The sequence below is a fragment of the Xyrauchen texanus genome, chromosome 12, assembly GCF_025860055.1.
Source record: "Xyrauchen texanus isolate HMW12.3.18 chromosome 12, RBS_HiC_50CHRs, whole genome shotgun sequence".
Lineage (NCBI taxonomy): Eukaryota > Metazoa > Chordata > Actinopteri > Cypriniformes > Catostomidae > Xyrauchen > Xyrauchen texanus.
This window is the reverse complement of record NC_068287.1, coordinates 9727872-9743040: the sequence shown is the minus strand read 5'-3', so window position 1 is coordinate 9743040 and position 15169 is coordinate 9727872. Positions and strand designations below refer to the sequence as shown.

At 39.3% G+C, this 15169-nt stretch overlaps 1 protein-coding gene across 4 annotated transcripts in view; it reads right to left on the bottom strand.

Moving 5' to 3' along the window:
* Positions 1-3898: 3898 nt before the first annotated feature.
* The window catches only part of LOC127653403 (hepatocyte growth factor-regulated tyrosine kinase substrate-like), a 35358-nt gene continuing 24087 nt past the window's right edge, over positions 3899-15169 (bottom strand). For all 4 annotated transcript variants that reach the window (XM_052140078.1, XM_052140079.1, XM_052140080.1 and 1 more), the window contains exons 15-21: positions 13089-13261; positions 12871-13011; positions 11088-11274; positions 9324-9457; positions 9132-9227; positions 8257-8343; positions 3899-6818 (exon numbers count right to left, since the gene is read on the bottom strand). In XM_052140078.1, coding sequence (XP_051996038.1) covers positions 6723-6818; positions 8257-8343; positions 9132-9227; positions 9324-9457; positions 11088-11274; positions 12871-13011; positions 13089-13261 — 914 coding nt within the window. In that variant the 3' untranslated portion in view covers positions 3899-6722. The remainder of the gene's footprint in view (positions 6819-8256; positions 8344-9131; positions 9228-9323; positions 9458-11087; positions 11275-12870; positions 13012-13088; positions 13262-15169) is intronic.

Below are 15169 nucleotides of genomic sequence, written 5' to 3'. Positions count from 1 at the left end.
GAGCAAATTGGATCGTATAGCCATGTTCGATCGTTTTTTGCACCCATTCTGAAATGCCCGTTAGGGCTCGCCACGCGTCCGCGTAATGGGACAGAGGGCACTTTGGTTTGCTCACCGTATGATATAATGCGTCGCTTACCACAGGGAAGCGGTTGTGCATAATGTGTGTGCTTTGAAGAGGAAAAGAGCTCTTTTTTGAGAATGTATGAGCATCTCGTGCATTTGCAACGAGTGCTGTATTCTTTATTGCATTTTTTATTGCATATGACACAGAAACAACATTTTTTAAAACATTTTGAACAGCAATATTCCTCTCCCGACGAACAGCAGTGGGGAGGTGGGGAACAGGGTTCTGTGTCTCCAATCGAGCCTTCTTCGGAGCACTGGAGGGAACAACGGGCTCCATTTTCCTCTTCAAAGCGCTGCGCCCGTTAGGAGCGCTTCCGCTGCGCGGGGGAATTCCTCCTGTCGGCGCGAGGTGGGCGCTGATATGGCTGCTTCCGTTTGGGCCAAGGCTTGCATGGCCTCACTGGTGGCTCGGTGGGGGCCGGTGCAGGCACTGAGTTAGCGGGCATGGGTCTTTTAGCCGGGCGCTGACTTGAGACAGAGCGGGGGCGAGTCACCTGCGCTATGCTCCGTTTGGGCATGAAGTGTCTTATGGCTTGTGACTGCTGCTGAGTCGTGACGTAGCGCTCAGCAAACGTACTCACTGCGCCGCCAAAGAGGCCGGCTGGAGACACTGGGGCAGCCAATAGAGATGTCTTCTCTCTGTCACTCATCTCCGTGAGTGTCAGCCATACATGCCTTTCCAGAATGACCAGGTTACCCATGGACTTCCCGATGGCCTGCGCTGTGACTTTCGTGGCGCGCAGCGCCAAATCTGTAGCGGCCCGAAGCTCTTTAAAAGTCTCCGCATCAAAGCCTTGCTCGTCCATTTATCTAAGGAGCTTCGCTTGGAATACCTGAAGCACTGCCATTGCATGGAGTTCATCCTGCTCGACCTCGCGGCCCCGCCGTGCCCCCTCGTGTGAACCCTCGGGAATCACCGAAGAGGCTGGTGGGAGGGCGCGAGAAGCTGAATCGTCCCTTAGAACGTGGGCGATTCGTGAGCGAAGCGACTTGAGACTCATGTCCTCACAGTGAGGACAGTCTGTCTCCATGAGAGCCGACTCTGCGTGGGCGCGGCCCAGACAGAAAACGCAGCTCTCATGCTTGTCTGACGGCGGGATGTGTCTCTCGCACAAGGAACACTTACGGAACGACATCTTGAAAAAGACGCGAACACGTGGCTCTTCTAGATATATAAATATAAATACAGATTTATATTTATATAACTTATATCATTTATATTTATAACACAAGTATTTGCTTAAAAGGATACTCTACACCTGCCGATGCGCTGCGGAGAATCAGGATGCTGAGGTCCGTTCACCAGCGAAGCGTAAAGCGGCGAGGCGCAGTGATGTTCGCCGGAGCACTGCAGGGGAGCTGAGATTCTTCTCTGCTGTGAAGATTCCGTCCGCTGACTGGTGTGAATCGACGGCGAAGGTAGAGGGCTTGGAGACAAGAGGTAATCGCTGTCTTGAAGGAAGAAATTCTGAGGATATGGTGTGTGTGCACCTGTTTTATAGTGGTCAGTTCGCGCCGAAACGAGCGGTCAGTTTCGCGCCAAAAACAGTTTCGCGCCAAAAACAGTGTATTTACACCTTGTACAAACAGTCACTCTATGAAAATCTATTTATGGGCATCACTAAATAGCTTAGTTGTTGTAGTGTGTGTTATTTTAATTTCTGCCATATACAGTATAAGAACATTGATGAAAGTACATGTTATATAACACATGAATGAATATACAGTTAGTAGCAGTATGCTGTTTCAAAGAGGCTCCTATTAAAAACTGGAAAATACATTGATGTTAGGCAAATGGGCAGATTTTAAAATGGATCATCACAATTCATTCATTATTAGTCATCCTCTTATTGTTCCCGTATGACTCACATGACTCTCCCTTAAACTCTGGTGCATTTTTGGGCTGTCACCTGCAATTTCTCACACTCAATTTTAAATATTCACCATTCACATTGGGGCCACTAAGGCAAAGACAGTGCTGGAGCCTGTGCATCAGGACACCAGAGAGCTCTGAGAAAAATGGGCAGGACTCTCACAAGGTTCCTGTGACATCATCATTGCAATCAACCTGCTTCAATACAGCACCTTCAGCACCACAGAGGTACAAGTCACATATTCAGATTAGCATTATTTCTTTTTTTGTGTACAGATTTATAAGTTAGAGAAACTTGGAACTGAGTGGTATTCAAGGAATAGTTCATTCTAAACATGTTTGCTGTTTTTTCCCATGGAACACAAAAGGAGAAAAAGGTAATCAGTTTTGTCAGTGATTGGTGTAATCTAATTACTAAGTAATTCATTACTATAATCTAATTACGTTTACAGTTCAAAAAGTAATGTAACACATTTTCAAATTTTTAATTCTTGTATTCAGATTACAGTTACTGACTTTCAGTTATACACCTGGATAAGTCACATCAGGTAAACTTTTGATGTCCTTTAAGAAAAGTCTTAATTTAAGGATCCGGTAATGATACTCCATTGTTCATTTTCACTTTTGCATTTATTGTGTTTGTGCTTTTTGATTTTGTTTTAACAATTGTTGGTTATAAAAATGCTGCAACAGGAAATGCTTCAGGACTGAAACGTGCAGAAGAATTGTAATTCCTGTTATTGTTTTCAGAACATCATTGAAAAGGTCAATAGCACACAACTACTTTTATGGCATTTCTTAATTCTTATGTGGGAAAGAGCGGTGTAAAGATGCTTTAAAGTGTATCCTTTTGTGTTTAAAGTGATATTCACCCAAAAATGAAAATTCTCTCATAACTCACCCTCATGACATCCCAGATGTGTCTATGACTTTCTTTCTTCTACTGAACACAAATTAAGATTTTTAGAAATAGATTTCAACATTATAAATCTGAACAATGAGAATGGTTGACAAAACTTTGAAGCTCTAAAAAGCACATAAAGGCAGCATAAAAGTAATCCATATGACTCTGGTTTAATCTGTGTCTTCAGAAGCGATACGATTGCTTTTGGGGTGAGAACTGACCAAAATGTAACAATTTTTTCATTATAAATCTTGACATTAGCAGTCTCCTCAGCAGAGTTCAAGCTCGATTCCACTTTCTAGTGCACATGGGTCAAGCACTATAAAAGTGTATGGTTCATGGTTGCAATCATGGTTGCCGAGGAGACTGCGAATGTCAAGATGTACGTTGAAAAAGTTATAGAGTTTATTTTGGTCAATTCTCACTCAAAACCGATTGGATCACTTCTGAAGACATGGATTAAAACACTGGAGTCATATGGATTAATTTTATGCTGCCTTTATGTGCTTTTTAGAGCTTCAAATTTCTGGTCACCATTCACTTGCATTATATGGACCAACAGATCTAAGATCTTAATTTGTGTTCAGAAGAAAAAAATTAAGTCGTACACATCTGGGATTGCATGAGGGTAAATTACGAGAATTTTCATTTTTAGGTGAACTATCCCTAGAGTATGATGTACCTATTTTACTTTTATATGTACATTGGTATTTAAAATCTGTTTAAGTTAAACAAATTCAAATAAATTTGTCTCCACAGGGTTTGTTCAAAGGATCTGGGCAAATACTGAAACAGAACGGCCTCCTAGTTACTTATGGAGTGAGTTGTGTTACTGGGATGTTGCTTGCAGTGTTTTGATGAACAGTATATACATTCATAGCCATGAACTAAAGATAGGGAGCCATCTGGCAATACATTTTCTCACTCAGCCATATGGCATCAATTGAACAATCACCCCCATCAGCAACAAAGAACTGGACCAGACCTTACGGAAGATGTGGGTTTCCCCAACTGCAATATTCATTTTCCTTTATTTCAAGGTTCAAGATACGTATATTGGCATTTGTTAACCATTGAAGACAATACGTAGATTCATTCTCAAGTACATTACATACAACTACTGTCTTTCTTGTCCTGTTAACACCAATTTTGTCATAGGAATCCAGAGTGGGGCCTTCCATACATTGATGTACTTAGACACATTTTGGAAAGAAATAAAGAATGGAACGAATGGTGAGAATTTTTTTTGTTTTTTTTGCAGCCTTAATCATATTTAATGTACACAAACATAATTGGGAGAGAAATATATATTTGCCCTCTAAAAAAAAAATCCTGTTCATACTTTAATTTGACGTGTTGTTTGATCGAGATGCCTGAGTGTAACAAATGTCTTGTCTTCAGAAAACTCTAGGAACTCTATTTAGAGAACACTGATCCAGAACACAGATCCAGAACATGGTTCCCAAAGAAACCCGTTATTTATGAAAGGATCACATTTTGCACTTCTACAGCCATTACGGTTTCATTTCTTATTAATCAGTCAATTCTGCCAAGCACACAAATAAACATTGACATTATTTTATTTTGCACGTCATACTTTCAGAGACAAGAAAATGTTTCACTAATGTATGACCAATATAAGAACAAGATATTTATTAAATATGATCTTAAAATTAGATTATTTGTTAAAGTCCGGTGTATCAGAATGTTACAAACATGCAGTGTTCACTTTCATCCAAAAGCTGTCTGTCTCTTCAAAACCACATGCAGTCATCACTTCTAACTCTCACTGTTAAAAAAACAGACTGGCTTTTGTGTGATATTGATGTGGTGCTCAACTTTCAAATGCAATGAATTAGTTCAGAAAACGCAATTTGAGATCAATTTTTTCATAAAGTCCGCCAAGAGTTCTGAGACGTCAGGCTTGGACCCCTGATTAAGTTGAAACTGTAAAGACAAACAGATGTGATGACTACAGAGTGTTTGACTGGCAAACTTGCATGCAAGGCCTTTTAATAAAAAAAGAAAATAATTGGTGATATGATTGTAAAGTTACTGATAATCGTTGGCTGATAATTATACGGCAGAAATCACTAGTGTGGATTCCACTAAACAAATCCTAAATGCAGAACATCAGTTCATTTGAAACATTACTATAATTGCATACAACAGATTTGTCAAATAGAAACCAGAACTGGAGTGTCAGATGAGTTTTAAATATCTAAGTGAATTGTGCTAAAAGGTCTCTTTAAGGTATAGTTCACCCAAAAAATATACATTTTCTCATCATTTACACCCTCATGCCATCCCAGATGTGAATGACTCCCTTTCTTCTGCTGAACACAAATTAAACAATTTTCAAGAATATTTCAGCTCTGTAGTTCCTTACAATGCAAGTGAATGGTGACCAGACATTTGAAGCTCCAACAAGCACATCAAGTTAGCATAAAAGTAATCCATAAGACTCCAGTGGTTTAAGTCAATCTCTTGAGAAGTGATATGTGTGGGTGAGTAACAGTTCAATATTGAAGTTCTTTTTACTATAAAACTCCACTTCTACTTCCGCCACCTTCTGAGAGGAAGCAGAATTAGTAAAAAAAGGACTTCGATATTGGTCTGCTTCTACCCACACATATCATCTCTCTTCTGATGATATGGATTTAAAAACTGGAGTTGTACGGATTATTTATATGCTGCCTTTATATGCTTTTTGAAGCTTCAAAGTTCTGGCCACCATTCAATTGTATTGTATGGACCGACAGAGCTGAGATATTCTTCTAAAAATCTTCATTTGTGTTCTGCTGAAGATAGTCAGTCCTACACATCTGGGATGGCATGAGTGTGAGTAAATGATGAGAGAATTTTCTTTTTTGGGTGACAAAACGGCTTTGTTTGATCAGTGCGCAATATCTGCCGCCTCTGAAATTAAGTTTACGCCTGCAAGCATCTCTTGTTGGAGACAAAGGATGGGTATGTCTTGTCTTTTTGATTCATATTGAGTTAAACTCTATGGTACGACTGACTAACTTCACATCAGCTTTGTTTTATAAGAAAAAACAACATTTGCGAAAAACAAGCTCTCAAAAACCTGTCCAGGCCCTTTAACCCCAAAACAGAAAGAAATAAACTATATTTTACATAAAGAAATTTAAGCCTAGTTTCAGGACAATTACGATTTTTATATTGTGACATTTTCATGACAAATACATTTTCACCCCACATTTTTACTACCGTAATGCATCTGGACGTTTGAATTTTTAGGCGTTTTTGGATTTCCATTATTATCAATGATGATTCTCATTCCTGTAAAACAGTCATTTATTACATTACAGTAAAGTACACTGCAATACAATGATTACAGTTCAATTGGAATAAAATAGAGGCAGTACAACAAATACTACATTGCCGTGTAAATCAGTTGTAATTTTTTTCCCCGTATTACTGTAATGAGAATGTGTTTTATTTTTGCATTACGGTAATGATAATTTGGGGGAAATACGCGAAATAAAATTTCTATTATTTTTCTTTTGATTATCAGGAGTGAAATATAACTTGGGCACGATCTTGACAGGTTTTTTTAAGATTCACCCTGTAGAAAGATAAAGGTTGCCCACCAGCGCATCCGTTGCTACTCCATGTAAAGAGGCAGGGAAGGGAGAGGGGACTCAGACAGCCAGGAGCCTTTACAATGTTTCTACATTTTCAATAAGTGTGAAACAATGTGAAGAGAGAGCAGGTAGAGGGTACAGGGTAATACACCCAGAAACTGAAGGGGAAGGTTGAATGTAGTGTGGGGCAAAGGCATACGAGTAGCTATTAGTCAAACGAAATGAGCTGAGCCTCTGCACTGCCTGGAAGAGCCTGTGGAGGCTGCTGTTGTGATGGCTGCTGTGGACCACCAGGGGGAGCCATCTGTTCACAAAAAAACATGGAAAGACAATATTAAGAATGATAGTAAAACTAGGGCTCTGTTCGGAAAGTTGTACCAGCTCACATCTGAATAATATGGTGCAGTATACATATATATTTCTTTAAACATTAAATAGGATGTGAATTGTTTTAAATGTAAGTGCTGCCGATTTGTTGTTAAAAAATATAGGCATTTTCAATTACATTTTGTGTCCAGATTTCTTAACGTTTGATAGATCAACCCAATAATGATTCCAAAAAGTTACAAATCACAGCTGTAACAATGGCAGGTCAAGTCAAGCACACTGAAAAATGGGAAACTTTTCCACACACTGTTATTTCCTGCTTATGCATATGGAAAATGTACATACTGTGAACATTATAGGTAATACGGTTGACCCAACATGTATTTGGACCCTTATGCCACACTTCAAAATGTATGAATGTCTTAATATTACACAAAACGAGTGACATTATTTAAAAGAAATATACCACAAACACAAAGGAATAGTTCACCCAAAAATTAAAATTCTCTCATCATTTCATTTCTCCTCATGCCATCCCAGATGTGTATGGCATTCTTTCTTCAGCTGAACACAAATTACGATTTTTAGAAGATTATTTCACCTCACAATGCAAGTGAATGGTGACCAGAACTTTGAAGCTCTAAAAAGCACATAAAGGCAGCATAAAATAATACATGTGACTCAGTGGGTTTTATCAAAGTCTTCTGAAGAAATATGATAGGTGTGGCTAAGAAACAGAGAAATATTTAAGTCCTTGTTTTACTATAAATCTCCACTTTCACATTCTTTTGTTTTTGGCGATTAACTTGATGGATATCGCCACCTACTGGGAAGGTAGGAGAATTTGTTGTAAAAAAAAAAATGTAAATATTGATGCACAGACATGGATTTAACCACTGCAGTCTTATTGATTATTTTTATGCTGCCTTTATGTCCTTTTTGGACCTTCTGAGTTCTGGACACCATTCAATTTTTTCTTTGCATTGTATGGAGCTGAAATATTCTTCTAAAAATCATTATTTTTTTTTGGAAGAAGAAAGTCATACACATCTGTGATGGCATGAGGGTGAGTAAACGATGAGAGAATTTTCATTTTTGGGTGAACTAAAAAAAACATTTAGACACTTTCTGGTTGTAAAGTTGAATATGCCCACAGTTAGTTTTTCTGGTAAGAAACCAGTGTGAACTTGAGGGGAACTGAACTCATATATCCACTAAAATTCACATTGGGACCTGTTGGATAAAAGTCATTGAAAAAATGGCTCAGAAAAGAGAACTTTGTTCTGAGAAAAGCCAAATCTGAAGGTTTGATATTTGCTACTGTATAAACAGCCGAAATAGTGAAAGCAGCATGTTGGTATTCTCCTCTGAACATCTGTTTTGTAAACAATAAATTGTTATGGAGTAAGGCTGACCTGCTGGTACATAGGCTGTTGCCCATGCATGTACTGCTGTTGGGGAGGCATGTTGAGGTCTTGTCCTGGAAGAGCTGTCATCATATTCTGTGAAAGAACGTAATGGCAATTAACAACAGCCTTCAAACTTTACAAGTTAAGCTGCGTTCACACTACCAGCGACACGCACCGACAAAACACCTCATCTCAATAATTTTCAATGAGAGCTGGCGACTTCCGGCAACATTGAGCGATGGCGACCGGATGTGGGTGTGTCCAGCGACACGACAACGTTGAGAAATGTGTAACTTTATGCAAATGAAGAGCGACTTTCAGGAGCGACAGCCAATATGGGAGATGTTAGCGCTCACGTGATCCTTGATCCTAATATTTTAATAATTTTGAATTGTTTAATTAAGAATTCATAGGGGTTTGAGCTCTATTGTAGTATTATTTATGTTGTTTTGTTGCAAATATATGTTTTGTGTGATGTCACCGTTATGGTGATCTGTGTAACCTTTGGCCAATTGGACCCTTTTAAAACTATTGTAGTTCTCCTTGTGTATGTGCAACTGAAGTACATGTGTCAATGCATATCTGTGGAGAAATATGTTTATTTAATGACTATAGTAAGTTAGAATCATCTGTTATTGTATGACCTACATTTGAGTCCATTCAATAAAATGTATTAAGTAGAAACCACAAATGTATGTAAATAGCAAATCTGAGTTAAGTCTACTTGCGTCTAGTTACCTTAACTTAAATACTTAAGTTCATTCCAACTTGCTCCCTTAATTGAATCAAGTCAATTTATTAGGGTTTTCAGTGTATAGCAACAATAGTAGTAGATTAAATTGGTGATCCACATTGACTGATCTTATTACTGTTTGATGTACCTGCATGTTGTATGGCTGGTAACCCATATAGGCCATGCCATTGGTAGGGGCAGCCTGGGACATAGGGGGCAAACTCTGAGCTTGAGACACCACATTCTACAGAAAGAACCAGCAATCACATAACCATTTACTTCCACAATTAACATTTCACTCACTGCAAATTACTTGAAAAACCTCCTAAACAAAACTGACCTGGTATCCCTGTGTGGGTGTGGGCTGGTAATTAGTATAGGCAGATGTGGTTGTGGGAGGGGCTTGTCCTGGAGCGGCAGGCTGTCCGCTGTTGCCTGCAGTCTGGTACATGTAAGCGTTCACCATGTTGGGATCTAAAAGACAGAGCAGAGAAATTACTGTAATAAATATTTTAAAAATATATTACAAAAAACAAAAGTGTTAAAATCTTAGGCACAACAGATGTTTCACAAAAACATTCGTCTTAAGAAGAAGATATAAAATAACCAATCTTTAGTGTGTCTGTCAACAGAAAATATTTATTTGGTAAATGGAATAGACAGAAGTAGAACCAGAAGTCCTGCAACAGATGGTATTAATATTTCCCATGATTGGCAAAGGCACAAAGGAAAATCAAATTACAATATTCGAGTAGCGTTTGCACTAGTTGAACGAGTACTACATTAACCAATTAGATGTGCACATCCCTATCTGGAATTGTATTTTTGTTTTTTTATGTCTAATGCACTTTAATTGTCTAATTGCTAAATAAAAAGTATTCATGGCATTACTTTTGAAAATATACTCTCCCTTTACGCCATTTTTCCCCAAGTGCAAAAAACATCTGCACAGTACATAATGGTTTGACATTAGGGCTGCAACTATTTGGCGATTATTGCACCGATTATCATTAGCTCTTAACCGATTATTCAGCTTGTGACCTGACTAGTTGTATTAAATGTGCTTACTAACAATAGAGAACAAAAATACCTTATCAAAATATCTTTTAAAATACCTCTAAATGACATTCACTGAATAAAGGGAAAAAATATTTTATTCAGTAAAGAATAGTTAAAGAAAAGGTGCATGTATCTTTTTTTAAAGGATTTTTAGACATTTTAAAATATTTGTATTTTTAATATAATATTCAACATTCTCAGATAAAACATTTTCTTCTGCATTATAGCTGCTTAAGTAAATGTATGTTGTTTAAAGGAGTTTTAGATAGATATATACATATATACATATATTGGAAAACAAGACAAAACAAAATCAATCCATCTTTAACTCACAAAAAAACAAACCCCATCTCGTATTGCCAATTTTCTTCCTGATAAGAAATGCACAGTGACGCATATAATAAGTCACGAGCCATCACTTTATAATCTATCTGCATTAAGCATGCATGCTCGAGGGATGAGCGTCCCCGTGACAGAGTGTGTATCAGCTGGATGCAGTTTCAATCTCCCCCCCTCAGATCAGGATACTATGTGCAACTCATAGAAGAGGTGCTGACCGCACAGAGAAATGCCAGTTTTAGAGTTTGAAGTCATTTAAATGATCTGCTTCCGTATAATTTGAACTTTAATAAAGCTGAAACGCATTAAATATAACTGTATTTAAGATGTAACGCCGGGGTGTTTCCTTTAAAGAGCTCTGACTCCATTTATTCCACAACAAGAGTACTTCTGTATTTACTCATTTGGTATTTTTGTATAATTCCCCAATACTTTGTGATCTAATTCTTCCTCTCCACAGTCAGGATTGAACTGCAGTGCTGCTCTTGTGCATCATCATTAGGGTTTAATGTGATCTCATAATACGTAAAATAACATCAAACGACTATTCAGCAATTTTTGATGACAATTGTCTATTGTCGATATTGTCTACTAATTGTTTCAGCCCTATTTGACAATCAACTCTACAAGCATTTAATAAAAAATAAAATAGATTCTGTGATCTTCTTGGACCTTAGAAAAGATATCTAGTAAATTATTAGTTCACCTGTAGCTGACACAGGCATTGCCTGGTATGGGCCACCAGCTCCTGTTTGTCCAGGCTGGTTCATATAGACACCATGCATGGGCGACCCTTCCACTGAACCAGCAGGGCTGAACGTGCCTGGATAACTGGGAGGACCAGTGGGGGGATACACCACCCCTCCTGCCACATTAGGAGGCAGTGACTGCATCTAAAAGCACCAAATAGTAGTACATCATGAAGAAACAGAACATAAAAAGGGTGAATGCTGACAGGGAAATCTCTTGAAAATGTCCAGGTGACATTTCAGCTGAAAATTTTGCATGTAGAAAATCAAGCCTATTTTAAAGGACCATTTGGTCCTTCTTCATGAATTATAAGACAAAGTTATGTGTAAATCATCCATAAAAACTTTTTTGACTATGTATATAGCTGTATTTAGCGCCTGAAACGTATCTTTATAGCAGATGTAAACCAGCGTCAATAAGAGCATCTTTTCAACTAAATATCTGACAGCAGAGCAAAACTACAAATATAAATACATACACTGATCAGCCACAACATTAAAACCACTGACAGGTGATGTGAATAACATTTATTATCTCGTTACAATAGCACCTGTCAAGGGGTGGGATATATTAGCATTTGAACAGTCAGTTCTTGTATTTCATGTGTTGGAAGCAGAAAAATGGGCAAGCGTAAGGATCTGAGTGACTTTGACAAGGGTCAAATTGTGATGGCTAGACGACTGGGTCAGAGCATCTCCAAAACGGCAAGTCTTGTGGGGTGTTCCCAGCATGCAGTGTTTTGTGACTACCATAAGTGGTCCAACCAAGGGCAACCGGTGAACCGGTGACAGGTCACCCAAGGCTCATTGATGCGTTTGGGGAACGAAGGCTAGCCCGTCTGGTCCGATCCCACAGAAGAGCTCCTGTAGAACAAATTGCTGAAAAACTTTATGCTGGCTTTGACAGGAGGCCTAGGTAGCTCATCAAGTAAAGAGGCCAACTACCACATCTGCAGTCGCAAGATCGAATCCAGGGCTTGCTGAGTGACTAGTCAGGCTTCCTAAGCAACCAATTGGCCGGTTGCTAGGGTGGGTAGAGTCATGTTGGAGGTGTTCTGTTTCACCATTTGTTGTGCTGCATCAAGCTTTTACAGATCAGGGGTCACAAATCGACATTCTGATGAAGTTCAGGTTTTAAAGAGGACTTAATGTGACTGTTACACATGGAAACCTTGGGCATTCATGTGGATGTTACTTTGACACGTACCACCTACCTAAAGATCGTTACAGACCACATACCCCCCTTCATGGCAACGGTATTCCCTGATGGCAGTGGCCTATTTCAGCAGGATAATGCACCCTTCCACACTGCAAAAATTGTTCAGGAATGGTTTGAGGAACATGACAAAGTGTTCAAGGTGTTGACTTCGCCTCCAAATTCCCCAGATCTCAATCGGATTGAGCATCTATGGGATGTGCTGGACCAACAAGTCTGATCCATGGAGGCCCCACCTCGCAACTAACACGACTTAAAGGATCTGCTGCTAACGTCTTGGTGCCAGATACCAGAGGACATCTTCAGAGGTCTTGTGGAGTCCATGCCTCGAGGGGTCAGAGCTGTTTTGGTGGCACGAGGGGAACCTACACATTATTAGGCAGGTAGTTTTAATGTTGTGGCTGATCAGTGTGTGTGTAATATATATATATATATATTCTAGGCCTGGAAATCACAATATTAAAATTTCAATCAGTTATGAATATCAGAACAAACTTGTTAAATGTGTGTTTATCTGTGCAGACCTGGGCATAAGGCAGAGAGAATGCAGGCATCTGTGCTCTCATCTGTATGGTGTGTTTCTGCTGCTCCAGACGCATCTGTCTCTCCTTCTCCTGCTCTTGAAGACGTTGAATGGCCAGCTGCCTCTGCATCTCCAAGTACTCCTGCAGAAACCAGTCAAAGTCAGCTTCCTCTCATCACATGAGTCAACTGCATAAGATCCCACAGAAAAACAGCTCACCTGTTTCTTCTGCCTCATGATCCCCAGTTTCTGGGCGAGCTGGATTTGTCTCTGTCTTTCAGCCTCCTCTGCAGCCCTCCGCAGTTTCTCTCGGTGTTCATCTCTCAGAGCGTTCAGAGCCCCCCGCGCATCACGCACTTGCGCCAGTTTGTCCTGAAGTCCCTCATAGTACACTGAACGGGAGAGAAGAACACATTTACCATCACAGCAGTGTTGTAGAAGCTACTCATAAAGCTATATTTCCTGAGGTAGTAGTAAGCTACACTGCAAAGTTTTACACTTCTTACATCTTTTTACAGCCATTTTAAAATCCTGAGGTGTGAACGACTGCTGCTGAACTAGGGGGGGTTTCCAAACACGAAGCATAGCTCTATGCGATACGTCCTATGTGGAATGTCAGTGGGCATGTTCACGAAGTTGTGATATATTCGTGCAAGCATGAACCAAGTCTAGGCAAGGTGGGTTGGTGAACTCATGGTGAGTCATGTGTAATTTAATTCAGAGGTGGTTCTCCAGTTATTGCACAGTCTGCATCCTATTATATATTCTATTTCCTGTCAAGCAACATCAATATAAATTAATAGTGTTAATGAGCTTAATGCAATGCATTCGAAGAATAGAAATGTGGACCATTTGTGTCTTCTATTCTTTTGCGTAATGTGTCCTTGCCTTGTTTAACTAGTCCCCACAGAGGTTGCATTTTCATTGCAATTGGCATTAAATCTCTTAACCATCATCCTCCACAATATATAAAAACACTTCCTCAACTTTTTCTCCCAATTTGGAATGCCCAATTCCCAATGTACTCTTAAGTCCTTGTGGTGGTGGAGGATGAATCTCAGCTGTCTCTGCGTCCGAGACAGTCATCCCACACATCTTATCACTTGGCTTGTTGAGTGCGTTACCGCGGAGATATAGCACGGCTTCACGCCATCCACCGCGGTATATATATTATAGCGACCACGAGGAGGTTACCCCATGTGACTCTACTCTCCCTAGCAACCGGGCCAATTTGTTTGCTTGGGAGACACGGCTGGAGTCACTCAGCACGCCCTGGGATTCGAACACCAGGGGTGGTAGCCAGAGTCTTTACCACTGAGCTACCCAGACCCCCCATCCTCCACAATATTAATCAGCCATAGACTGTGGCTATCCACTTTGTTACAGCAATTGTGAAGCCATGTTTTAATTCAGGTCAGGATGTCAGAACCAGCATCACTTTGAACTCCACATGAAAAGCGCTTGCAGACAAAAACATCTCATTCTTACATAGGCTGAAAAATACTTGATTTCTGTCACAAGTTCCATCAAATAGCGTCATATTACAATAATAATTATAATAATACCTTACAGCTTAAAAAGCAACAATTAAGCAAGTTAAAACACAAAAAACAATAAATCATACAAATAGTCCCAGATAAGATCAATAAAAAAACTAATACAAAGTAAACCTAAAAAACACATGTATATTAATTAGTTCCAAAGTTTTGGTGCAGAGCAACTAAAAGCTCTAGCACCCATAGAATTATGTTTAAAATATGGAACAATAAATACTTCAGCAGAGGATGTTCTTAAGGAATGTGACAGAATGGATGGTTGGAGAAAGTCTGAAAGATTATCACTGACACTGAATCAATTCTGCGTGTATTTGTGATGATGTGTCCGTTGCTGCAATGACTCCGGGTGGACACATTGCAAAGGTTCCGCCCTTTTACCGGTGTTAATGCTATATTTATGATAAATGCGTTAATCGAGATTAAGAAAAATGTATGCGTTTAACTTTAATCACAAGCATTAACGTGTTAATTTTGACACCTCTAATTTAAAGTGACCGCATCTTAGTGCAATGATCTATTTCTCCGGAAAGTAGCAAATAGCATTTTGCACAACTTCATTAGCATTCAATATCCACAGTTTGTGGGCATACACCCACACATAGCGTACAGTGCAGCCGGAAAGCATCCACAGCGCTTATTTCATTTTTCGTTTTGGATAAATTTGCAAAGATTTCAAACAAACTTCTTTCAAGTTGTCATTATGGGGTATTATGTGTAGAATTTAGAGGAAAATAATGAATTTAA